This window comes from Cordyceps javanica, chromosome 6, assembly GCF_051103115.1.
Source record: "Cordyceps javanica chromosome 6, complete sequence".
NCBI classification, from domain to species: Eukaryota; Fungi; Ascomycota; class Sordariomycetes; order Hypocreales; family Cordycipitaceae; genus Cordyceps; species Cordyceps javanica.
The window spans coordinates 2,524,197-2,546,827 of record NC_139300.1 but is presented as its reverse complement, the minus strand read 5'-3'; the positions used below and the strand labels follow the sequence as shown (position 1 = coordinate 2,546,827).

The 22,631-nt window shown below is 54.9% G+C and overlaps 9 protein-coding genes across 9 annotated transcripts; 4 read left to right on the top strand and 5 right to left on the bottom strand.

Moving 5' to 3' along the window:
• Positions 1-153: 153 nt before the first annotated feature.
• V2A60_009206 (uncharacterized protein) lies at positions 154-1,074 on the bottom strand (the record flags this gene model as incomplete). The annotated part of the gene is made up of 1 exon (XM_083260473.1): positions 154-1,074. The coding sequence occupies one exon, from the start codon at positions 1,072-1,074 to the stop codon at positions 154-156; it is 921 nt and encodes a 306-aa protein (XP_083116599.1).
• A 668-nt stretch (positions 1,075-1,742) lies between these two features.
• On the bottom strand, positions 1,743-2,700 carry V2A60_009205 (class I glutamine amidotransferase-like protein; the record flags this gene model as incomplete). Its single annotated transcript, XM_083260472.1, has 2 exons — positions 1,743-2,030; positions 2,089-2,700. 2 exons carry the CDS (start codon positions 2,698-2,700, stop codon positions 1,743-1,745), a joined length of 900 nt encoding a protein of 299 aa, XP_083116598.1.
• A 1,145-nt stretch (positions 2,701-3,845) lies between these two features.
• V2A60_009204 (exopolyphosphatase) lies at positions 3,846-5,121 on the top strand (the record flags this gene model as incomplete). Its single annotated transcript, XM_083260471.1, has 2 exons — positions 3,846-3,963; positions 4,025-5,121. 2 exons carry the CDS (start codon positions 3,846-3,848, stop codon positions 5,119-5,121), a joined length of 1,215 nt encoding a protein of 404 aa, XP_083116597.1.
• A 287-nt stretch (positions 5,122-5,408) lies between these two features.
• On the bottom strand, positions 5,409-7,175 carry V2A60_009203 (uncharacterized protein; the record flags this gene model as incomplete). Its single annotated transcript, XM_083260470.1, has 1 exon — positions 5,409-7,175. The coding sequence occupies one exon, from the start codon at positions 7,173-7,175 to the stop codon at positions 5,409-5,411; it is 1,767 nt and encodes a 588-aa protein (XP_083116596.1).
• A 790-nt stretch (positions 7,176-7,965) lies between these two features.
• Positions 7,966-11,874, top strand: V2A60_009202 (DNA-directed RNA polymerase; the record flags this gene model as incomplete). Its single annotated transcript, XM_083260469.1, has 1 exon — positions 7,966-11,874. One exon carries the CDS (start codon positions 7,966-7,968, stop codon positions 11,872-11,874), a length of 3,909 nt encoding a protein of 1,302 aa, XP_083116595.1.
• Positions 11,875-12,424: 550 nt separating this feature from the next.
• V2A60_009201 (glutathione S-transferase C-terminal domain-containing protein) lies at positions 12,425-13,642 on the bottom strand (the record flags this gene model as incomplete). The annotated part of the gene is made up of 1 exon (XM_083260468.1): positions 12,425-13,642. One exon carries the CDS (start codon positions 13,640-13,642, stop codon positions 12,425-12,427), a length of 1,218 nt encoding a protein of 405 aa, XP_083116594.1.
• A 2,535-nt stretch (positions 13,643-16,177) lies between these two features.
• On the top strand, positions 16,178-16,943 carry V2A60_009200 (C2H2-type zinc finger protein; the record flags this gene model as incomplete). Its single annotated transcript, XM_083260467.1, has 2 exons — positions 16,178-16,660; positions 16,734-16,943. The coding sequence occupies 2 exons, from the start codon at positions 16,178-16,180 to the stop codon at positions 16,941-16,943; spliced, it is 693 nt and encodes a 230-aa protein (XP_083116593.1).
• A 1,041-nt stretch (positions 16,944-17,984) lies between these two features.
• Positions 17,985-19,159, top strand: V2A60_009199 (uncharacterized protein; the record flags this gene model as incomplete). Its single annotated transcript, XM_083260466.1, has 2 exons — positions 17,985-18,244; positions 18,307-19,159. The coding sequence occupies 2 exons, from the start codon at positions 17,985-17,987 to the stop codon at positions 19,157-19,159; spliced, it is 1,113 nt and encodes a 370-aa protein (XP_083116592.1).
• A 1,690-nt stretch (positions 19,160-20,849) lies between these two features.
• V2A60_009198 (uncharacterized protein) lies at positions 20,850-22,028 on the bottom strand (the record flags this gene model as incomplete). Its single annotated transcript, XM_083260465.1, has 4 exons — positions 20,850-21,068; positions 21,130-21,576; positions 21,647-21,962; positions 22,021-22,028. 4 exons carry the CDS (start codon positions 22,026-22,028, stop codon positions 20,850-20,852), a joined length of 990 nt encoding a protein of 329 aa, XP_083116591.1.
• Between the last annotated feature and the right edge of the window lie 603 nt (positions 22,029-22,631).

Here is a 22,631-nt window from a genome sequence, read left to right as displayed (position 1 = left end):
AGCTGGTTGGTGGGTATACTTGCTCATCTTAACGCCGCGTCTTGCGCAACAAGTTACAGGAAGCCGTTGGCGTCGTTAAGGTAAAATTTGCCTCTATTCATTTTTCGTTTTGAAACCCGTTTCATCCTGTCTCTTCATCCCATGCCAAAATGTTCAGCCTCTCTGCGGCGGCGGCTGCGGTGACTCCCCAGGCAACTCGAAGCAGCCGTTACCCGGGAGCTCAGCTGGCCCAACAGTCTTCATCGCTGGCTCTGCCGTGCAGTATTCCGGCGACACCGGGCTGCCGTGGAGGGTAGGACTCTGATAGTAGTTGGACGCGGCGGGGGAATTTGCCGGCTGGGCAGAGGGCACGCCGTGATACAGCCATGGGGCTGCTGCTGTCGATGAGGCTGTGGCACGTTTCGTGTCCGGGCTGAATTCGCGGGAGACGTCCGTCGCACCCTGTTGGACCGTCGCACGCCTCCGTCTCACCCACCAGAATACCAGCAGTGCCACGGCCAAGGCGCCTATGGCCGCACCAATGGCAATCGCGGCAACAACGCCGGGCTGAACACCGTGTTGGCCGCCGCCGCCGCTCTGTTCTGGCGCCGACTCCGACGCCGACGCCGACGCTGAGGGAGTCGATGTCGCGGTCGACGTCCCCGGCAGTGTCGTTGTCGCCGATGCCGTCGTCGCCGCCGAGGAAGACGTTGTACCCAGGATGGACGGCACGCCCTCCAAAAACGAGTAGGCATACTTTTGATTGTCGCTCAGCCGCGCGCCTCCCTTGCGATCCGCCAGCGGGCAGACTCCGCCGTTATGGCACGGGTTGCGGTTGCAGCAGCCCAGATACGGCGGCGAGGTGACGCTGCACGAGTACCACAGCATGAACCTGATCTGGCACTCCTGCCGCTCGATCTTGTCGTACGCGCCGGCGTCAAACGTCATGGAAAGGATCTTGTCGTCGGGGCAGAGACCGTTGTCCGTCGTGCTCGGGTCGACGGCGCAGCAGCCCAGAAACGCCGAGGCGTTGTAGGTGGCGTAAAAGTCACCGTTGCCGACGCATTTGATGCCGAACGAATTGGTCGCCAGCATTGTTGTTTTTTTCTCCTCTTTCTTTTCCTGTCGTCTCGGATTGCCGTGTTGCCAGTCGGTCGCTGGTTTGGTTCGCCTGCGTAGGGGCGAGGCTCAGCAGTTTTTGTCTGCATGGCACCCGTCGAGCATCCGACTCTTGATGAAATCTCTTCTTGCCGTAGGGGTCGGGGAGTTTTGACGCACGGGCTCTTGTACTACAGTAATAACGAGAAGACGGTAAACCCGGGGAGGGGGGCCGTCCTGCGGAAGGTGCTTGTGGCTGGAAATAGCACGCGTTCTTTGTCTGGTGGGCACCGGACCATACTGCGGGCGTATTGTTTGCTCATGATGAAATGAAAGTGGGCTGAACGACAAGGAATGTAAAGATCGATGATGGCGAGCCTTGCAGAAACTCAGATACATGCAACGCGCTTGGAGAAGAGTACACTGCTGTCAGAAATATTTGTACATGTAACAAGGCCCCTGCACAGAGCAGATACCGTGAACGACGAAATCCAGCCTCCCATCTTTATGGATACAAATAGCAGTATGGGCTGCATCTACCAAGTGGCTGTAGTTGCCAAGTTGTCACCCGCTCTACATGGACCAAAAGAAATGATGAGGCACGTCTCAGAATGCCATACATGGCTGGCTGTATATACTCCGTCTATTCATTTACGTGACAAAGTCTAATCTTTCAAAAATTTCAAAAAGCTTCGAGCAATGGCGAAACCATCGTGGTCATTGGCCACGCGCGACATTCCATCGTTGTACAGCTCGTCCGTAAAGACGCCGACCGTGTGGCGGTTGAAGAGAATCTCGGTAACAATATCCTTGGTGAACTCGGGGTGTCCCTGGACGGCAATATACCTGCCAGGAGAATAGATGGCTTGCACGGAGCAAACGTCGTTGCTGCCGAGAGCGACGGCATCGGGCGGAAGGTCGGCGACAATGTCGGTATGCATCTGGTGAATTCGCTGGTGGCTCAAAGTCAGCTCGTCGTGCATCATCGCGCAGTCGGCCTGGTTTACATACCATCTTTTCCAAGCCAAAAACCCGTTGTCCCTCGGGCGTCAAGTCGACATCCGTGACGGCCACCTCCCAGCCCTTGGGGTTGCGGCCGACCTTGCACCCCAGCGCGCGGCTCAGGATCTGGTGGCCAAAGCAGATGCCGATGATGCGCACGCGCTTCGTCGCGAGCGCCGCCTGCGTGTACTCGACCAGCTTGAGGATCCACGGGTCATTGTCGAACGAGTTGTGGCGCGAACCGGATATGAGGATCGCATCGACCTCGTCGAGGGACGGGTAGGCGTGCAGGTCGTCGACGATACCGTGGCCCGAAATGGTCAGCTCCTCCGCCAGCGTCTTGGGCGGGGTGGCGGTGTCGCAGGCGCCCTGGAAGAGCTGCGTGAAAACGGCCGTGTAGTTGCCGATGCGCTCGCGGGTCTGGGGCTGCGGTGTGTCGGCCTCGAGCACGGCAAGCCGGAGCGGTCCGGAGCGTGACATGGCGGCGACGGCGGCGGGAGCGGGATGCGGCGGATGCGAGAGTGAAGGAGAGGGCGAAAAGTTTGTGTATACGAATCGTACCGCGAAAAAGGAGAGGACGACTAGGGCGAGGCGGAGGAAGAAGAAGAAGCGACGTGGCATGGAAGGGGAGTGTAGCAGGTTGATTATCAGGGTCGAAACGCAGGCGGGCCGAACTCGGATGGCGGGGCGGCCGCGGTGCGGCGTTGCAGCGCGGCTAAAGTGGGCGGGTGCGCCGAGGAGGTTGTAAGTTGCTCGGTCGGCATAGTACGGCGGCGGACGGACAAATTGACCATTGTCTTTTTTGGTCTTGGGGGGAAAATCGTCCTATTCGCTTGGGGATGAAGCGATACAGTGATTCAGGAATAGGAAGGCAAACTTTGTATGCAAACGAGCCCCTGCACTGTCAGCTGGCAGCGACTGGCAAACGAGCCAACTGGCAGCTGGCAGGCAAACAGCTAACATCAGTCAGCGCGGACCGACATTTCCAGTCAGCCACCGTACCGCGATGCTACCTCCTTCAACACCTACACAAATCGAAGAAAAAAAAATATCACGACTACCAGGATTCTCCCCATCTCGACCATGTTTGTGGTCAAATTATTTCGGTCGACCGCGAGTCCCGGTCTCCAAGACTATCCGCTTCTGCGCTGCTTGATCGCCGCCTAGTGCATCCATGTCCGCCTACCCCAATTGTCATGTGCATCCTGCGTGTCGGGGGCTGCAGCTACCCGAGAGCAAACACCGCGAAAGGGGGCTGTCAATTTCACTCAAGACTTGTCTCGGCTTTTTCGTTGCTATCTCCCCGTTCTGCTCGAGACACAACTGGAAGAAATAATTTTCACCTCTGACTGAGACTCTCGAAAGACAAAGCCCCAATTGGCCTATTCAAACGGCTGGACAACGATTACACACCATGAAGGCAAACCCCACAATCAACCGACGCCGCGCGCTCTCTCTAGCTTCAACCACAAGCGGCGCACTTTTCTGCTTGCTGCGAGTGTGTCTCCTGCTGTCGGCACACCAGCTTAGTCTACCCACACTTCGCCCGTGCTACGTGTGGAAGTGAGCCAGGCAGCTAGCCGGCGTCGTGCAACAATCAAGTGGCTGACTCCTTGCCAAGATTGGCCAACCTTACTCGTCACTCTCTATTGAGGCAGATGCAAGCAAGGCACGCCTTTTTATATGCGAGACATCCCCCGCTGGGAAGTCTTGTCCGCCATCGTCCTCGGCTGCAGAGAAAGTGTACAGTGCGCGTTCGAGCCAGTATGTCGACGGAGACCATTTCCCTCAAGGCGTTTCTGGGGGCGGCGAAACAGGCTCTGACGGCGTTGCCTGCTCGGCGTTCTTTGCCGCTCACCTTCATCGTGGGCAACGAATCAGCGGGTAATAAAATGCCAGAGTCGCATGTACTCTATATGAATCTTATGCTAACCAGTTTTGACAGATCTTGACTCACTGTGCTCAGCCGTTGTTTTGGCCTATCTTCGATCTCACATTGAACCCAGGCGTCTGCATATTCCCCTGTCCAACTTGCCTCGCGAGGACCTTGACCTGAGAATTGAACTTGGCCCAGTACTTGCCAAGGCTGATCTGGAAACCTCTGACCTCATCACTCTGTCAGATCTCCCACAAATTATGGAACCGAAAGATACAGAATGGGTTTTGGTTGATCACAACGCTCTTACTGGAGATCTAAGAAAATATGAAAGCCGTGTTGTTGGCTGCATTGATCACCACGTCGACGAAGGCACTGTCAATACGCAAGCCGCGCCTCGTGTCATTGAGACATGTGGTAGCTGCATGAGCCTCGTGGTTGACACTTATGCGGATGCTTGGCGCGGCTTGGCTAGCGGCGAACAGTCAACCATCACTACTCAGCACATCAGCCAGAACTTGACCCAGCTTGCACAGGTCGCCCTCGCTCCGATTCTCATAGACACGATTAATCTGACGGCCACTGCCAAGGTCCGCCCCAAGGACTCGCGTGCTGCCAAATTACTCGAGACCGAGCTCATGAACGACCCCAACTTTGACCAGCAAGCATACTACGACGCAGTCACCGCCGCCAAGGAGGACTTGTCCAAGCTCACGCTGCGTGACATTCTCCGTAAGGACTACAAAGAGTGGGAGAATAGCGGAATCAAGCTCGGCATTAGTTGCGCCGTGCAGAATTTCGACTTTTTCCTCGAGAAGGCGGCCTCCACGAGCAGTGGAAGCGGCCCAGACGTGCTGCTGCGCGAAGTACACGCGTGGGCTCAGGAGCAAGCGCTCGACGTCGTATCGATCATGACCACCTCCAATCCGGCTGGCGAGTTTCAGCGACATCTCTTGGTATGGGGCGTCACAGGCGCCGGCCGCAAGGCGGTCCAGAGGTTCAATGAAGACACTACGGACAAGCTGACGCTGGCGCAGTGGAACAACGGCATCTTGGACGAGCAGGGCGTCAGGTATGCGTGGAGGCAACTCGCACTGGACTCTAGCAGGAAGCAAGTGGCCCCTCTGCTGCGCGATGCCATGAAGTGGGCTGGCTCCAACTTGTAATTGGACCCCGCGGTATGATGCAAATACTTTGACCGGAGTATTTATATGCCATTTGGGGTTTATAACTTATTAGAATTCTCTCATACTGGGATATTAGAAGGGCTTATACAAGGAAGTGAAATTTGTTGCCACAAGTAAAAGTGGACGTGCATTCGTTCAATGCTCTTGATATGCTGCTCGGTTTATATGCTTGTTGTTACATGGTCATGGTTGTACATGGTTTGTGATCTATCATACAAAAGCCCCTTCTGGTTCTGTCTTACATGTGTCGCGGCGCTGCGGTGCCTCTACGCCTCGAACCGGCTCCGAATCTCCGTCTCCATCGCCTGGTGCCTCTCCAGCCTCGCCTCCTCAGTGCGCAGCTCCCCGCGGATGCGCTCAATGTCGCGCAGCATGACGACGAACTCGCGGTGCTTGAGGCTGCGCTTCTCGAGCGTCGTCATGCCGGCCTCGGGCGGGGGGCTGCGCAGAAGCTCCTCGGCGGCGGGGTCCGCAATGAGGATGCAGGCGCGCAGCGCGTCGTACAGCGCGCCCGTCGGCAGCACCGGCGGGTCCTCCCGGCCCATCTCCGGATACAGCCAGCGGAGAGCGTCGGTACACAGGGCGGCGTCGCGGGTGGCCGTCACGGCCGCGTAGGCGAGCTCGTACAGCGCCGCGTCGCGCGCCTGCCGGAAGCGGGCCGGCGCGCGGAAGGCGTCCCAGAAGCGCTCCCAGTCCTGGCGCTGCGCGTACGCGGCCATGAGCCGCCGCGACTGCTCGCCACTCGGCGCGATGCGGCGCTCGGAGAGGAGAAACTCCATGTTGGCTTGGGCGCGCTGCAGGGCCGGCCCGTAGGCGGGCGACGTCGCCATGGATTCGATGAGGGTGATGAGAATGTCGCCGGACAGGAGGGAGATGCCGCGCTCTTCGCCGGCGAGGAGCAGCTGGTCGACGAGCCGAATGCGCTCGGCAGCGGTGTCTGGCCCTTGGGGGCCGGCCTGGAAGACGTGGCGGATCAGACGGACGAGGTCTTCGGCGTCCATCGGCGCGCCGGACGCTTGAAAATCCCGGACATGTGTTGCGACAGAATCTAGGTTCAGGTGCGTGGTAGTCTGTGCATTTTTGGGAGAGCTCTCTGCTGCGAGCCGTCGTGCGCTCGTCGAAAAGTATCGTTTCTGCGATGCATCCTCCATGGCCTGCCACTGCTTCGCGGCCTTGTTGTAGCCCTCTGGTAGCTGCAGCCGGGAAGCAACCTGATCCTTCAGCTCGTCCGCCGAGAGAGGCTCCTTGCCATCGATCTGTCTGCTGTCCCTGATACTCCTCTTGAGCATGCCCTCCCATAGCGTCTCGAGGTCGAGCTCCTGGCGTCTGGCCTCCGTCATGCACTGCACCACAATCGTCGTGCTGGCCGCGCCGGCATCGAACCCAGCCATACGTCCGGTGGCGTCAAAGTTGGCATCGACTGTCGAGACGCCGTCGTCGGTGTTGAAGCTGACGCAGATCCAGCCGGTCGAGATGCCGTTGTCGCCGCGGGGGATGATGTTGGCGTTGGTGCCCATGAGCTTGGCCTTTTTGCGCAGGCGACGCAACTTGGTGCGCAGCTCGCCGGCACCGATGAGACCATCTGCCTTGGCCTCAAACTGGTGGTGCTTACGTATCCAGCGTACGAAGCGACCGGCTGAGACGTGGAGATGCTTCTCGCTTCGCGCGGTGCCAAATACCATAATAAGATTCGGGCCCAGAGCAGCATGAGGGTCAAGTTCTCGCAGGTCAAAAAGCGCAAGGTCATCCAGACCCATGTCCTCAAATATGTATTTCATCATGGGGTCAATGACTGCCGGTGCACCTTCCGGGGCGACGGGCAGTGTCTGCTGGTGATGGCTGGGTGCCAACCGAGGCAGCTCCTCTTCTAGAAACCATGGTGTGTCTTCCTCGGGCGACTCCGCCTGCGTCAATTCGTCACCCGACGCTTTGTGTGTATTCTCTTCGACCCGGAGTCGTCTGATAGTTGTTGTCGACAGGTTCCGCTGCTGGACATGTAGTGAGGAACTCAGCCTAGGTTGTAGATACAGCATAGAAACTGCGGCTGCAGGACGGCCAGCGGCCAAAACAGCTCGAAAAAGGCTGCTTTGGCAGCTGCGACAGCTTAAGCTCGCCATCGCAGGCCGCGCAATCATATTGTCGGGTATAAAGAATGATTGCTGAGTACAATAGGGAAAATTGAACGACAACTCTCAATTCCTGGGACTAAAAATTACTGCACCCCCGAGCTCCGTAGCGGCCTTGTCCGCCTCGCCACAGCTTGGACCGAGTGGAGTTGCTCCCGGCGCAGAAAAACTGGCGGCACGTGACTCACCTCAGGGGATGGATGGGTCTCCTAAGATGGCGTCGAAATCTCTGGAGCTCAGTAGTGACCCTCTACGGAAAAATTTCTTGCATGTTTTGCTGGGGAGGCAAACTGTATTCTACTTGTTCGTACTGAGCCCTTTCTGTGCTATCTCTGTTTTTGTTTTTATCTGTCATCAATGATTTGATATCACCCTCCCTACACATCTTGCAATACTACGCCGACCGCCTTGGGCCTGGTCTCGTGCAGAGCGCATCTTCGTCACGATGCTGTCTAGGCAGACTCGCTGTGGCGTGTCTGCCACCCGGGCATTGGCATTGGGCCATGTACGACCACAGTCCATATCAACGCCCGCTCGTTCGATTTCTCGACGACATCTCATCACAAGACCACTCGGACACTGGCGCGTAGAGAGACTAGAGAATGGTGTTCGACAATCTCAATCACGCGCCCTTGCGACGGCCGTCGATGACTTCAAGCTCGACAATTCCATCTACAGCAATTTCCCATCAGCGCCAATGGCGTCATTTCAATCATCTCTACGACCGTACGACTTGACGCCGTTCGACCCAACATCACCACTCACGATACCCGAGGCGCCCGCGACAACCCCTGTTCAGACGAAGATCAGCCCGCACGGTATTCCCGGAGAAGCAGACGACATGCTTCTAGTATTCGATGCCTGCATCAGAGTTGGGAAACTCGATCGCGCTGCTCTGGTCTTGAAGCGCATGAATATCTACCAGAGTCTTTCCCCAGAAGAGCGCATTCTTCTCCACAACCAGTACCTGAGAGCTTCGCTGGTACAACTTCGCGCAAGCCCAGACCGACGACGAGCCGAGCAACTTCACAAGTTTTACGAAATGAACATTCGTAATAAGGGCCTACCCCAGACCGCCGAGACTGTCGCTTGTATGCTCAAGGCATCTATCCTGTCCGAACGTGGTGCACGACTGACCCGCCTCATCACGCGCTATATGGGAATGGCCCCGGGCGAATCTGGCCTTCGCGTTCTCAGTATGGCCGAGATCTTGAGCGATCAAGACCTTGCCGTCATTACTGCGCAATGCCCAACATACAACTATTCTGCTGAACCAGATTTCGAGGAAGATATCATGGAGGAATGCGCCAGCAATGATGCGTATAACACTGCGACGGATATGGCTGAGCCACTGCCCTCATCATGTGCCAAGGCTACGCCCGAGCTAGTACCAACACCACAACGCGGTGACTCGTTGACTGCCTTGAAAGAAGGGCTGAAGCTTGTCTCGAATCTTGAGGGCTTCGACACAGCGAACCTTTCCAAAGAAGATCTGCACAGCCTTCAGCTCCAGCTCGAACGTGATTCTATTAGCGCCGCTGTCACAAAGTGGCGAAACCAGAACAAGCAACTGCAAAAGGTAGGAATTACCACTGGTTTGAGCGGATCGAACAAAGAGGGCTCCATGTCTAGTTATACATCATCATGGCTTAGCGCTATGGAGTCGCGCATCAAGGATGAAATTGCAGAAGTGGAAATCTCAGAAAGCAAGGATGTCAAATCAGAGAGAGACATTGAGAGATGCCTTTTTGGCCCTTTCATTCGGCAAGCGGACCCTGCAAGATTAGCCGCGGTTACCATCCTCAGCACGCTCAATGCCGGTGCCCTCCTTGGAGTCGACAAGGGCATCGCTATCCAGAAAATTATCAACACTGTCGCCAAGCAAGCACACGAAGATATCGAACTTCAGAAAAAAGAGAAAAAGACAGTTCGGCGCCGCAAAGTCACATATGATGCTTCCAAAGCGAAGCCCAACGAATTCGAAGCTGTATCCCAGATCACAGAAAGCGTGGAAGCAGCCAAGCGGATCGAGGAATCGGCCACCCAGCCATGGTCAATCCAAATCAAGGCCCAAGTTGGAGCCTTCCTCGTCAAAGCACTTATTGACTCTGCAAAGGTAAAAGTCGTCGCGCAGCATCCTACGTCCGGGGAACTGGTCAGCCAGTATCAGCCCGCCTTTACACACGTCCAGCAGCCACGAAAAGGGAAAAAGATTGGGATGCTCGTCTTGCATAATACACTGGTGGAACAGCTCAAGCGTGAGCCTTTGGGAGATTTTCTTGCCAAGCACCTGCCGATGATCGTTGAACCGAAGCCATGGAAGGGTATGAACGAAGGCGGTTTTCTCGAGAGCAAGACTAGCGTGATCCGAGTTCAGCCAGGCAACGTTGAACAGCGACTTTATGCCAAGGCTGCTGTGGAATGCGGCGACATGAAGCAAGTTTTCAAGGGTCTTGATGTTCTCGGTCAGACAGCATGGCGAATTAACCGTGATGTATTGGCCGTCATGATGGAGGCTTGGAATACGGGCGAAGAAATCGCCAACATGCCAGCCTTGGAACCGAAATTCGAAATGCCTGCCGAGCCCGACTCGACAGTCAACCCAGCTCTGCATAAGAAATGGCTCCGTGACATCAAGACCATCGAAAACGAGCGTTCTGGCTTGCACTCACAACGATGCTACATGAATCTGCAACTCGAAATTGCTCGAGCGTTCCGCAATCAGACCATCTATTTCCCTCACAACGTCGATTACCGTGGTCGCGCATACCCCATGCCTACGTACCTAAATCATATGGGCGCCGACCACGCGCGAGCAGTTCTTTCATTTGCAAAGGGCAAGCCTCTTGGTGAAACTGGCCTTCGATGGCTCAAGATTCATTTGGCGAATGTTTATGGTCTTGATAAGGCTAGCTTTGCGGAGCGCGAAGCGTTCGCAACCGAAAACGCGAGCAACATCATTGAATCTGCGATTAACCCACTCAATGGAAGCCGGTGGTGGCTGAAGGCCGAGGATCCGTGGCAATGTCTTGCTGCTTGCTTTGAGCTCAAGGGAGCACTCGAACTGGAAGACCCAACCACTTACGTCTCTCACCTCCCAATCCAGCAGGATGGTACCTGCAATGGCCTTCAGCATTATGCTGCTCTGGGTGGTGATACTTGGGGTGCGAAGCAAGTCAATTTGGAGCCAGGTGACCGCCCTGCCGATGTTTATTCAGCTGTTGCGGACCTGGTTAAGAAGGCTATCGCCAAGGATGCTGCTGCCAAGAACAAGTTTGGCGTTGCACTTGACGGCAAGATCACGCGTAAGGTTGTTAAGCAGACTGTCATGACCAACGTCTATGGCGTCACATTTGCTGGTGCAAAAAAGCAGGTCTGCAAACAAATTGATGCTCTGTATCCCGATCTGGGCAAGCAGTGCGGGATTCCAAACTTGGTGCTGTCGACATATATTGCTCGACACGTATTCACCGCACTGGCAAGTATGTTCCGTGGTGCTCATGATATCCAGTACTGGCTTGGCGAAATTGGTGGACGGGTTTGCCGAGCCCTGACGCCCGCTCAGCTGCAGCACATCGCTGATGAGTACTCAAGCGTGGCGGCCGACGCCAAGAAAGGGAAGGTGGCGAAAGCTTCCAAGAAAGGGAAATCGGGCTTTGACGAGTTAACGAAGCAATTCCGCTCTACAGTGGTCTGGACGACTCCGCTGCGCATGCCCGTCGCCCAACCGTACCGCAAGACAACTGCAAGAGAAATTCGGACCTGTCTTCAGTCTCTTGCATACCATTCAAGCGACTCAACCGACCCTGTCAACAGGAGAAAGCAGCTTCAAGGCTTCCCGCCAAACTTCATTCACTCGCTCGACGCAAGCCACATGCTACTTTCCGCACTCGAATGTCACGAGCGTGGCCTTGATTTTGCCGCTGTCCACGATTCCTTCTGGACTCATGCTGCCGACGTCAACGTCATGAATGAGGTTATTCGGGATTCGTTTATCAAGATTCATGAGGAAGACGTTATTGGCCGGCTCGCTGCCGAGTTCAAAACGCGGCACAACGGATCTCTGTTTCTATCCCATATCGATGCCACGTCGCCGGTTGCCAAGAAGATCAAGGCTCTGAGGAAGAAGAGCAATCTCACCCCAAGAGAGGAGCTTCTACTTGAGCATAAACGCAACTCCCTGCGCCTTTCCGGCAACCCTTGGGATCTGGAAGCCGCCAAACAAATTATCACGCCTGCTGCTGTGTACGAGGAAATGGCTGGCGCAGAGCCCGACCTGAGTATTGCCGAGGACGTTCGTGACATTGGTCTCGGCGAAATTTCCGCCGACGATGCCACAGCTGATGTCGATGAGATGAAGAGAGTACTTGCGGAGGAGAGTGCGAATCCGACTCTTGACTCTGAATCAACGGCGCTCCTCAGCGAGATGGAGGGCTCTGCGTTCGAGCAGGCGGCCCTGCGTGACCGACCAGCAACAAATGTCAAGCCAGGCACCAAGAGGCGACTGCCAGTCCCCGTCTGGCTCCCACTCACAATACCTGCCATTCCCGAGAAGGGCGACTTTGACGTCGGTCGTCTGCGGGGAAGTCAATACTTCTTTTCTTGAATAACCATTTTTGCACAACTATACAATATTTAAACGACGACATCTGTAAGATTATAGGAGGTGGACAAGAAAACTTGGAGAAACCTTTTTGCAGCAGTGGTTTTCAGTCGATTTCGGCGCATTTCGTTTTGCACACCAAAAACATGGGGGAGGAAAAGAGTTTCGGCATAAAATGTCTCAGCGCGACATGCATTTTTCTGGAGTTTCCATTCTTTGTTTATTATTATCAGGCTGTTTTCTGGCATAGCTATGCAGTGGAGGAATTTTAATGTATATATATAGGCGCCACAAGGGGCGGCAACATCATTTGCTCAATGCATGAGCAGGCAGCATTGCCCAGCATCAGTCCTGCAAGGCTTGAGCTGTGTACAATTCAACAAACTTGAAAATTTAGTAAATCAGTCACACGGGCCTCCCAAGGCTCTGAACGTGGACGTATGGGTGACTGCACTGCAACAAAGAGCACTAAGAGAGCATCGATGCTTGATTTGCTTTTTTGCTGATTTTTTGTTTCTATGTATCATTTCTGTGATTTGTTTCATCTAAGATTTTACCTGACCGTTGCATTCTTGAGGGTCTGGACGGTGCAAACACCACCGTTCTCGGTAACCAGCTTGCCCAGGTCCGTCTTGCCGAGGGCCTCGACGGCGGAGGCGTCAAAGGCGACGTCGAGAGTCTCGGTGGTGGTGAAGCCCGGCTGGAAGGTTTCCCAAATCTTCTTCTTGGGGTTGAGGACGCCCTCGGGCTCGCCCCTCCAGCCCTCGAAGAAGACGCGGTCGCCGGCCTTGCTGTCGGCGGGCGGGGCGACGAGCTCGACGGGGCCCTTGTGGTCGTCGGCCTCGCCCTCCTTGACGCGCGGCGAGGCGGCGAGGACCATGGCGCACGACTTGACGCCGCGCATCTTGACGGGCTTGAGGTTGCAGACGACGACGACCTTGCGGCCCTGCATCTCGGCGAGCGGGATCAGTCCGTTGAGGCCGGAGCACACGGTGCGGCACACCTGGCCCTCGTACTCGGTCGTATCGTCGCCGGGCTTGTCGCCCATGGCGATGGTGGAGACATAGAGGGAATCGGCGTCCGGGTGGTTGACGGCCTTGAGGATGTGGCCGACGCGGAGATCAATCAGACTGGGGCTCAGCGGCGCGGCGGCCGGCTGGGGCTTGGGCTGCTTGGGGGCCTTTTCCTTCTTCTCCTTCTTCTGCTGCTTCTTGTCGCCACCGGCCACAGCCTCCTTGGCGTCGCTGGCGAGCTCCTTGACCTTTTCCTTTGTGCGGTCGACGAGGTCGGTGGCGGTGGCAGCGGCGGTGGCGCCCGCAGCACCGGCACCACCACCAGCGGCGGCGGCGGCAGCGGCAGCCTTCTCCTTCCTGAGGCGCTCCTTTTCGGCCTTGGCGTCGACGACGGGCTTGACGTAGCGCACGTCGTCCTGGTCGACGGCGACCTTGTCCTGGACGCTGAGCTCAAAGACGGGCGAGTTCTGGACAAAGTCGAGGTGGCGGACAATGTTGGGGCGGCCCTTTTCGCCGGAGCGCTCGTCGGGGGACCAGGCGGCGACGACGGGGGCGAGCGTCTGGTAGAGGGAGACGTCGGCCTTGGAGGGCTTGCTGCCGAGGACGGTGGCGCGGGTGGCGAGGTGCGCCTCGAGGGCGTCGAGGTGGGCCGCGTTGCTGCCGTCGGCGCCGGACCGGATGCTCTCCGAGGCGGCGACCCATTTCTGGACCTCCGCCTCCTCGGCCGGGGAAAAGGTCTGCGCGCTGAGGGCGGCCATGGCGGCGGACTGCAGCAGCTGGTGGTGGTGTTGGTGTTGGTGTTGGCGGCGGAGGCTCGTGGTGCTGGGGCGGCTCCGGCGGAGGAGGGGGGCGGAGATGGATCGTAGGGCGAACAGCGTGGCGGTGGCTATTCGAGGAGGAATTTACTGAAAATGGAAATGGAAATGGAGCGCGAGGCGATTGCGGAGAAGATGGACAGTCAATCGAGGTAGGGGTTTGGAAAATGAAGCTTGTCACGAATTTCGTGACTCAAAAGCCGGAGGTGGGGGGAAGCATTTTGGTGGGATGTCGTTTTTCTGCCAGAGGGGTGCCTGGGGCGGTGTGCAGGAGCTTGAGAGCTGGGTGCTGGTACGAGTGTCGGGTTTTCACGATGCAGTTTACACATGGTCCATTGTAGCGCTCTAGGACAATCGGCCGCCTGCATTTGAAGTTTTCCTCGATGATATTTTTGGTAAACGTCATGCTGTAATGGTGGCTCGCATACTCATCGCAACTCACGACCATGTGCAGGAGCCATAGCACCGCCACCCAATCGCACTCTGCATCAGTCTCGATAGGACCGGCAGACGACGTCTCGATACACATGGCCAACCTCAAAAGAATCTTGTGTCTCCTGTCGTTAACTCCGTATTGCGTTGTATACCTGCTTGAATTCTGCCGTAGTCCGTTTGGCACAGATCTCGTCGAGTGGTTGGGGCTATTATGTGTGTCGAGGATGAAGATTCAGCAGATGCACGAAGAGTGACTAGAGAGATCTCAAAATACCCGGCCAATTCCCAGAATTCACAAGAAATGGGACAATTTTCTTATACTCTTCCAACATCCGACTACACATCTTCTTGCAGTCCTCTACATGACTGATTGTTTACACCTTGCCCTATCACAGGCTTGCGTCTTGTTCTACGGCACGTACTTCTTTCTGCGCTGTAAAAATTTTCCTTGCCAGAAGTTGTGCCATTTAATTAGATTTTCATTACGCCTGGTACATGATTTTAATTGTGCCACGCGTGTCTCTGTCTCAAGCGCAGAGTAAGCAAACCGCGTGCTTTGCCGTGTGATGCCCAACACTACGTCCAGCGATATACATTCTACCCACGTCAGTGCGAATCCAAATCGAACAAATGAGAAAGAAAATCACCCGCCAATATTTCTGGCCGCCTTTGTCGTGTCTACAGCGTTCGAATTTCGCGCTGGCAAGTTTATCTCAGCTCATCCACCCCCCGGTGGCCACGGACTGATCCGATCGCATAACCGTAACCGCTCCGGCGGCACAATCCAGTGAGGAACAATGGACCAGTAATTCGTTCTCCAAACGGTTCCGTGTGGCTCTGTCGAGGACGGAGAGCAGCTGTCATATCAGAGCTGGTTACTCGTTATTCGTTTCGACCCGTGTGGCGTCGAGAGAAATACAGAAAAGCAATAAAGGGCCTATTTAGTCTTTCTGGTAGCAGCAGATCCTGTAAAGTTTGGGCGCGAACGTGTAGCAGCTACTCCGCATTGGGCGCATTCCATCCTGAGCGAGTGGGCAGTTTCTTCATACCCAGCGCAATGTTTGACAGCTTTGATGTACCACGACTGCTAGCTATTCTTTGGGATATTTGTATTTTACTACATAAGAGATGGTTACGTTCAAGAAGGCGACCGAGTCATGTCATTTCCGCTGACAATCATTTTGACCACGGGAATTCGACGGCCCCAATACTACCCATCTACTACACCTTGGAGCCCATCACTCAGCCTGCTATTTAGCCTAGAAGCACGCCCAGACATGCGCCATGTACAGCACCGTGTCAGGATAACATTGGGCCAGTGCTGCAGCACATCTCCGTTTTCATGCAGCTGGATATGTGAATTTAGGCCGAGTAGTACTGAGTGACTGAATGTTTGGGCGGCAGACTTGGTAACTGACTGGCTAAAAGCAAGTGTATAATCAGGAGGATGCTTTTTCCATCGCCAATGAATACCAGCTCAGTCCGGCCATTTGCGATCTTGAGAACCATCACCACCCGAAACATTCAACGTTGCTTATTTTCCTAGTGAAATCAAAACAATAGATCGATAGCGCCCTTGGCTGGTGGTGGTTCGCGAGCTAAAACTGACGGGCCGGGCCGGTGATCGATTCAGCAACCGCACATAACTCCACCTGGGGCCCTGAAAGAGTGACTGAAGGCAAACTATCAGCTTAAGTAACTGTTATCCGCTGCATATAGAACTATATAATGGCATAGGCCTGTGACCTGGAGTGACTGTCTTCTCCCTGGAATCAGATACATTGGCCACACTACATTTCTCGCATAATGGACTTCTCCTGTTCCATCTGCGACCGATCGTTCAGTAGCCAGGATGCTCTACAGCAGCACACGCGTGACTCTCCAGCTCATCTGCCAGCTTTCCCCTGCGATGCCTGTGATCGGTCCTTTGGTAGCCAGGAGTCTTTCGACCAGCACATGCGAGATTCCCCGGCCCATAACCCCCGTTTTGGCTGCGATGCCTGCGATCGCTCCTTTCGCAGCCAAGACTCCTTGGACCAGCACATGCGCGATTCTCCCGCACACGCCCGGCGGTTCGAATGCGAGACCTGTGACCGTTTCTTTGACAGCGAAAGCGCCTTGGAGCAGCATATGCGCGACGCCCCGGCTCACGCCCCAGCAGCGTTTGACTGTGAATCCTGCGATCGATCCTTTGCCAGGCAGGAGTCCCTGGATCAGCACATGCGCGACTCCCCGCGCCATCGGCAGAATGTAGCCACCCCCTTGGACATGTTTTTCCGTTCGTTTCCGTTGTTCAACTACGACCCTTCACTCCCGCCGGCCACGTCCTATGCCAGCCTGGGCCGGCACATGGGCTGGCGCCGAGGCCAGAGCGAGTCGAGGGAGGCCTGGCAAGACTACCAGGACGCGCTGCGACGGGAACTGCGCATGTGGTACGGCCAAGAGGATGACTTGACTGCTTGGCACGCTCTCTGTCGCGCCGTCGGCATTACACCACTCCCTGACACGTGTGCGCGATGCGAGTCGGTGAGTATACCCCCCTCCCCCCCCCCGTGTTGCCATGAGCGGTGCAACAATATGCTGCTAACGTACGAGACAGGCCGCGCGAAGAACTCATGTCAACATTGTTGACCTCATCGAATGGGGCCGAAGTAATCGAGAGGAACCCGTCCATCGCTTCAACACTGTGCAGGAGCTACGAGATTATACTGCACGGACACGAAAGATATTTCGTAACAACATGGACGGAGAGGATGGCAACGTTGTCCTCAGGCACCTACTGAGAAAGATTTTTAGAGGCAACTTATAAACAGAGAAGAGCGGCAGAGAAAAGAGATTTGGGCGCCTGCTACTGGAAATCTGCCCTCAATGTATTGTGTTTTTTTTTTTCGCAGGAAGTGACCCTCGTGTGGTCCGTGGAAATTGCCACATATATAGTAATATTCATTGAAATCGCATTTGCGTAGTGCTACTTATATTCAGCTGTCTTTGAGCTAATAATCCAAGCATCCATGCTTGTGGAGGAGTTGCACTCTCCGTTTCGTCGGTTAGATATGATTGTGGCCTTTTTCTACTTTTCAAATCCCCCGCGGAAAAGGGCTTGGATAATAGAAAGTTGCTCTCTGTCGGCTTGGAAGCCTGTCATCTTTTTATTTTCATTTTTTTTTCACCGACCGATGAAAGCCCCAAGACGGAGAATTTACACCATCGGGAGTGCGCGACTCGCCTGTCTGGGCGATCTTCATGTCAACCGTACAGGGAAGATGAAGGAGTTGAACGCAACGAACTATAAACACTACAGAAAGATAGTTTTGTGCTCATTTCTCACCAAAGATTCATCATTTCATCCGCTGTTTAACAATACTGGCCCTGCAGGTTTACGCAGCCAATTTGTTACATTGTCGATGGGATGAATCGGGTAAGATGGGGGGACCCAGGTAGTCTACTAAGTACTGGGTATGCTCGTATCATCTTGAGAAAAAAAGTGACAGAAATCGTACAAGAAAAAAGAGTAACCATTCAGGTGGGAACAGCAGAGACTCGGATTACGCTCGGCATTTCCTATTGGGGCGTGATGCGCCGCTGCATTAGTAGAGTTCTATCTCGCAGCCTCGCTAAGCGCCCATGCCAGCTGCACCATTCTGATTGGCGGCCGAGCCACCCTTCCACGAGGAGGCCTCAACAAGGGACTTTTCCTTGTGTGTTTCTGCCGGCGTCGCATCTCTTTCTTGCATGACAGTTTTGTTTTGGAAAGGTGCTCGAAATTCTTTCCTGTCGGCATCTTGGGCTCGTACATTGGCTTTACTGACAAGCGCTGCAAGCCCAAACGCCGAGGATTGCTGCCGGTGCAATGTCTGACATTCTTGGGCCGTTGACGACAGTCTTCACACCAAAACCGTCCTGCGCCTCCCATGCTGGCTACACTGAGTTCTTCAATGAAGATGGGGGCTCGTACATTGTCAAAGGTCCTGTCATGACCGATGGATGCTACCCACCGGGCTTCCGACCAGAAACCAACTATTATTATACGCCAGGCCAATGTCCTGCTGGGTACGAGGGCGTCGCTGGCCGTCGGACTGATTATACCGAAACAGAGCTTTGCTGCCCTATGTATGGACTCACTCCAAGTATTCTATTCTATCATCTTATCTAATCCGGAGCTTGCATTCTAGCCTCGAGACAGGAGGATTCGGTCCTGCCACGCGAGGTCAATCAGACAATGCCTTGCCCACCAGCTTCCCGTGTGTGCAGCAAATCACCAATACCACAACTGTGATACCCATTACACAGGTCTCGGGTGGATTGACACTTTCCACTGTCACATCAACAATAACCTCGGCAGCTATCGCCGCATACGGAATTCAGATTGCCTACACAGACGGTGACAACTTGGAGCAGCCCCCTGACCCTGAGCGATTCAACAAGGTGAGGCTTGCCTATGCTACCCAACAGCTGGCTCATGACCATGGCCTTGCTCCAGAAGCGAGAGTGGGCGTCGGCGTCGGAGCATGCTTGGCTCTTGGGCTCATCGCACTCGGTGTGATTCTCTTCGTGAAGCGAAAGCGTGGGCCGCGTCAGACAGAACCCGCAAACAACCGCACAATGTTATCCACGCGCGGCACGATGATGAGGATTCGTCGCAAGCCAGTCCCGTCCGTTCATTCTTCCGAGTTGTCCGTTGGGAAACCAGCGGGCGACGGAGGATATAGTGCACTGAGCATAAACGAAGTCCAGAACGATGCCTGCGCAGGCGTTGCTCGAGATGAGGGACGGCGCTCAAAATTCATTGATGCTGTCTTACTATGGGCGTGGGAAATCCTGGCATTACTCACAAGCGCTTTGAGTTTGGCCTCCATCATCATAGTCCTTGACACTTATGAGAACCGTCAGTTGGACGAGTGGACGCCAAAGGTTTCTATCAACGCCGTTATCTCCATCTTATCAGCGATATTCAAAGGCTCACTCGCAATGCCCTTGAGTGAAGGTAAGATCCACCACCTGATTTCCGTTTGGCAGAAATTTTAACGGGTACACACAGGAATTAGCCAGTTGAAATGGCTCAAATTCACACGACAGCCACGGCCTCTGTCCGACTTGGACTTGTACGACAAAGCCAGCAGAGGTGCTTGGGGCTCAGCAATGATGATTTTCGGACAGTTTAAATCAAAATCCAGAGCGTGAGTGCATAATAGCCTGAGAAAAAAACGTCGCAGTCATATTAATTAGCATTAGGTATCTTGCCAGCTTTGGAGCCGCGCTTGTCCTGATTGTTTTGGTTACAGATCCTTTTGCGCAAGCCACTCTCTCGCTATATAGTTGCATCAAACCCGGGCCAGAAATCGCAAGCATTCCTCGGGCCAATAACTATTCTGCGGCGTTCGATTCATTCTCGCCCATGGTGCCCGTGTCATTCAATATGTCGATGCAGTTGGCCGCGTACCGAGGTGTCTTGGAACCACCTGCGAACAGCTCTGCCAGTGTCTCAGTGACATGTTCTACTGGCAATTGCACATTTCCGGAAGATGGTGGCGCAACTTTTTCTACCCTGACAATGTGCTCACAGGCTTGGGAAATTTCTGACAGAATTCAGGCCAAAACTGGCGGCCTCAATGGATACATCTACTCGGTGTCTCCTCAAAACTCACTTGACGGGTACACGCTTCTGAACATGAGTTCCGTCCAGGTGCAAGACACATCATTTCAGGCGTCAGCAGGAGACTTCTGGAATCGTACTAGCCTCATAGATGTGTATATCATGAGCATGCTGCAGGATAACTCAACCGACTGCAAAGAACCCGACTGCATAAGACTCAAGAAATTTGAAGCTCAATTCAGGCCGACGGCGTTCGTATTCTCCCTGTTTCCCTGCGTTCAAACGCTCCATGCGGAAATGATAGAAGGCCAGTATAGTGAACGAGTCATCTCCGAAGAATACCTGCACTACACATCGAGGATTGGTGGTAGCCCTTTTCAGCTTGCTTTGAACCGGACCCTGATAAACGGTACCTGGGAGCACTGTGCTGCAGAGAACAAGCCAACTGACACTAATACGATTCTTGTATATTTGGACCCTGATACAGGAAACGACCCAAAATTAAGGACTACGTGGTACTCACCGGAATGCGTGTTTGAGTTTAATGCTGGACAGTTGTTGAGCAGCCATCTCGGAGAAACATTCTTCGGCCGCCAAACCAGTTCACATATGAAGCCGTGGTCATATAGGATTTGGCGAAATGGGACAACCGACATCGACCTGATCACTAGTTTTGCAAAGGGACTGGCAATTTCAATTGGCACACAGATAAGGCAAGGCGCAACAGGCCCGAGCATGCTCCGGGAGGCTCGCGGCACAACTCTGGTGCAAAAGACATGTATCCGCATCCATTGGGGTTACATTACTTTTTTTGCTGTATTGTTCATCTTCGAACTCTTGTTTCTAGGTACGATCATTGTAATGAGTCATTACAGCAAACTGCGGGCGGACTGGAAGTCGTCCACCCTGGCAGTCGCATTTCTGAGTGCCGGCGCTTCGGGACGCGGCGGGTGGCCTGCGGATCGACCCGAATCGGAAGACGGCCTACGGGAAGCATCACAGTCGATTCAAGCGTCACTAAACGACGACTCAGGGCATTGGAAGCTGCAAACTGAAGGCCCAAAGTTTTGAGGGGGCAGGAAAACGTCTCGTATAGTGATGAACGCTATCTGGATATATACGCTAGGTTACCGACTTTAGAAACTCTTCTCGAATAAAACGCCACGATTGAGCATACTCCTGTACGAGCTTATAACCCAGTATATTCTCAACTAAATTCAGTACGAGGACTGGAGAAAGCAGCGTCGGCTCGCGGCTGTCGTATGGCGCAATAGTCACTGCGTCGTACACGACTCCCAGTCCAAACGCGCTCTTGTTGAGTCGGACATTTATGAGGGGAGGCTGGACTTGTTAGATCATGGCAACTGCAAAAGGGTCACGAGTAGCTCCCGGGCTGACTTACACGGTCGGAGCGGCCGGGGATGGCTCGGCACCACTTCTCCAGGTAGCCAGCCAGCAGCTCCAGCGTCGGCGAGTGACTGCATTGCACCTCGATGTAGCTGCCTCGGTCGTGGACAATCAGGCGATAGGGTGGCTGCAGCTGCAGGACGTCTGGTCGCGGCACGTCATTGAGCGTCGGCAAGAACGCTGGGCTCCTTGCAGCAACCGGCACGACGACGACGGAGGAGGACTCTCCGGCCCTGGCGGGGGATGCGACCTTGGGGTCTCCGAGGTCCGCCCAATCTTCCGGCGCGGGCGGCGTCTCCTCGGCTTCGAACGCCCCAAAGATGCCGGCGCGAAGCTCTGCCGCGTGGTCGGGTGCAAAGGTGACGCGGGTGCTCGGCAGCGCTAGAGTAAAGGTAGACGACGACGAGTTCCATGTCGTGCCCGCGACCCCAGGCTTGCCAATCTGCCCCCAATGCCGTGCGTTAGCCGCTGGAGCAGCGGAGGGTCCAAGAGGGGGGGGGGAGCATCCTTACATTGACTAGAAGCGTGATGGTTTTACCGCCAGACTCGCCAATCACTTCAAGAAACTTTTCCGCCCACTCTTCGTTGGCAGCATCACTTAGAAGATTGTCCAGCTCCTGGCACCAGATGCGTACGAGGGCGGCAACGACGGTCACGAACTGGCCCGCGTCTTCGTACGCAGCCTGCAGACCTTCCCAAAGAACGGAAAAATCAGGATTGCACCGTACTGACCATCCGACCGTCTCTTGGATGCTGCGGAGAGCCTTCTGCGCGTCCGAACCATCAGACTCCCACAGGTCGCGCACAGCAACACGGGCTTTCAATGGCCTGTCAGACTTCCGTTAGCTATCAATGGCGCACTTCTTTTGCCAGTGACACAACCTACAACGGCATTTTCAACGACCTTGTAGTAGTAGAGGTAGGCTGCAGAGCAGGAGCGGACACTTGAGATATACTGTCCTCTCCCCCGAATTGCCCGCCCTTCTTATTCGCGGCTCGTCTGATCACCCCTTCTTACCTCGTCCAGGATGAAGCTCATCTCTGCCTGGCCGCGTTTCTTCCCGTTCTGGCAACATGTTCTTGGCAAAACGCCTAACGGGGCTGAATGGAGCTTCTCAGCTTTCGCGTGGCGGCGCCTCCACGGTGGCGTCCACCCAACCCCCCTCTCCCAAATAAAAGTCCGGGTAGCAAACAGTTCGGAAAACCGCAGGGCTAATTTTGAAGCTCAAAAGAGGGGCTGTGGAAATAAGCTCTGGCCCAAGGCTGGAAGGCTGAACGCGGCACGAAGCTTCACGGTCTCGTTGGCTGGGCGCGGCGCGGAGTCGGGTAGTACGCCTGGCGTCGTGAGTTGGCAAGGCAGGTCCAAAACCAACCCCAAACCAAACTCCATCGGTAATTTTCGCGAAAGAACCTTGGTGGATGGATCATGGACCCAATCTGGGCATATTTTGTGGCTGTGGGAGACCACCGAGGATGATCTCAGGGATCTGCTGTCGA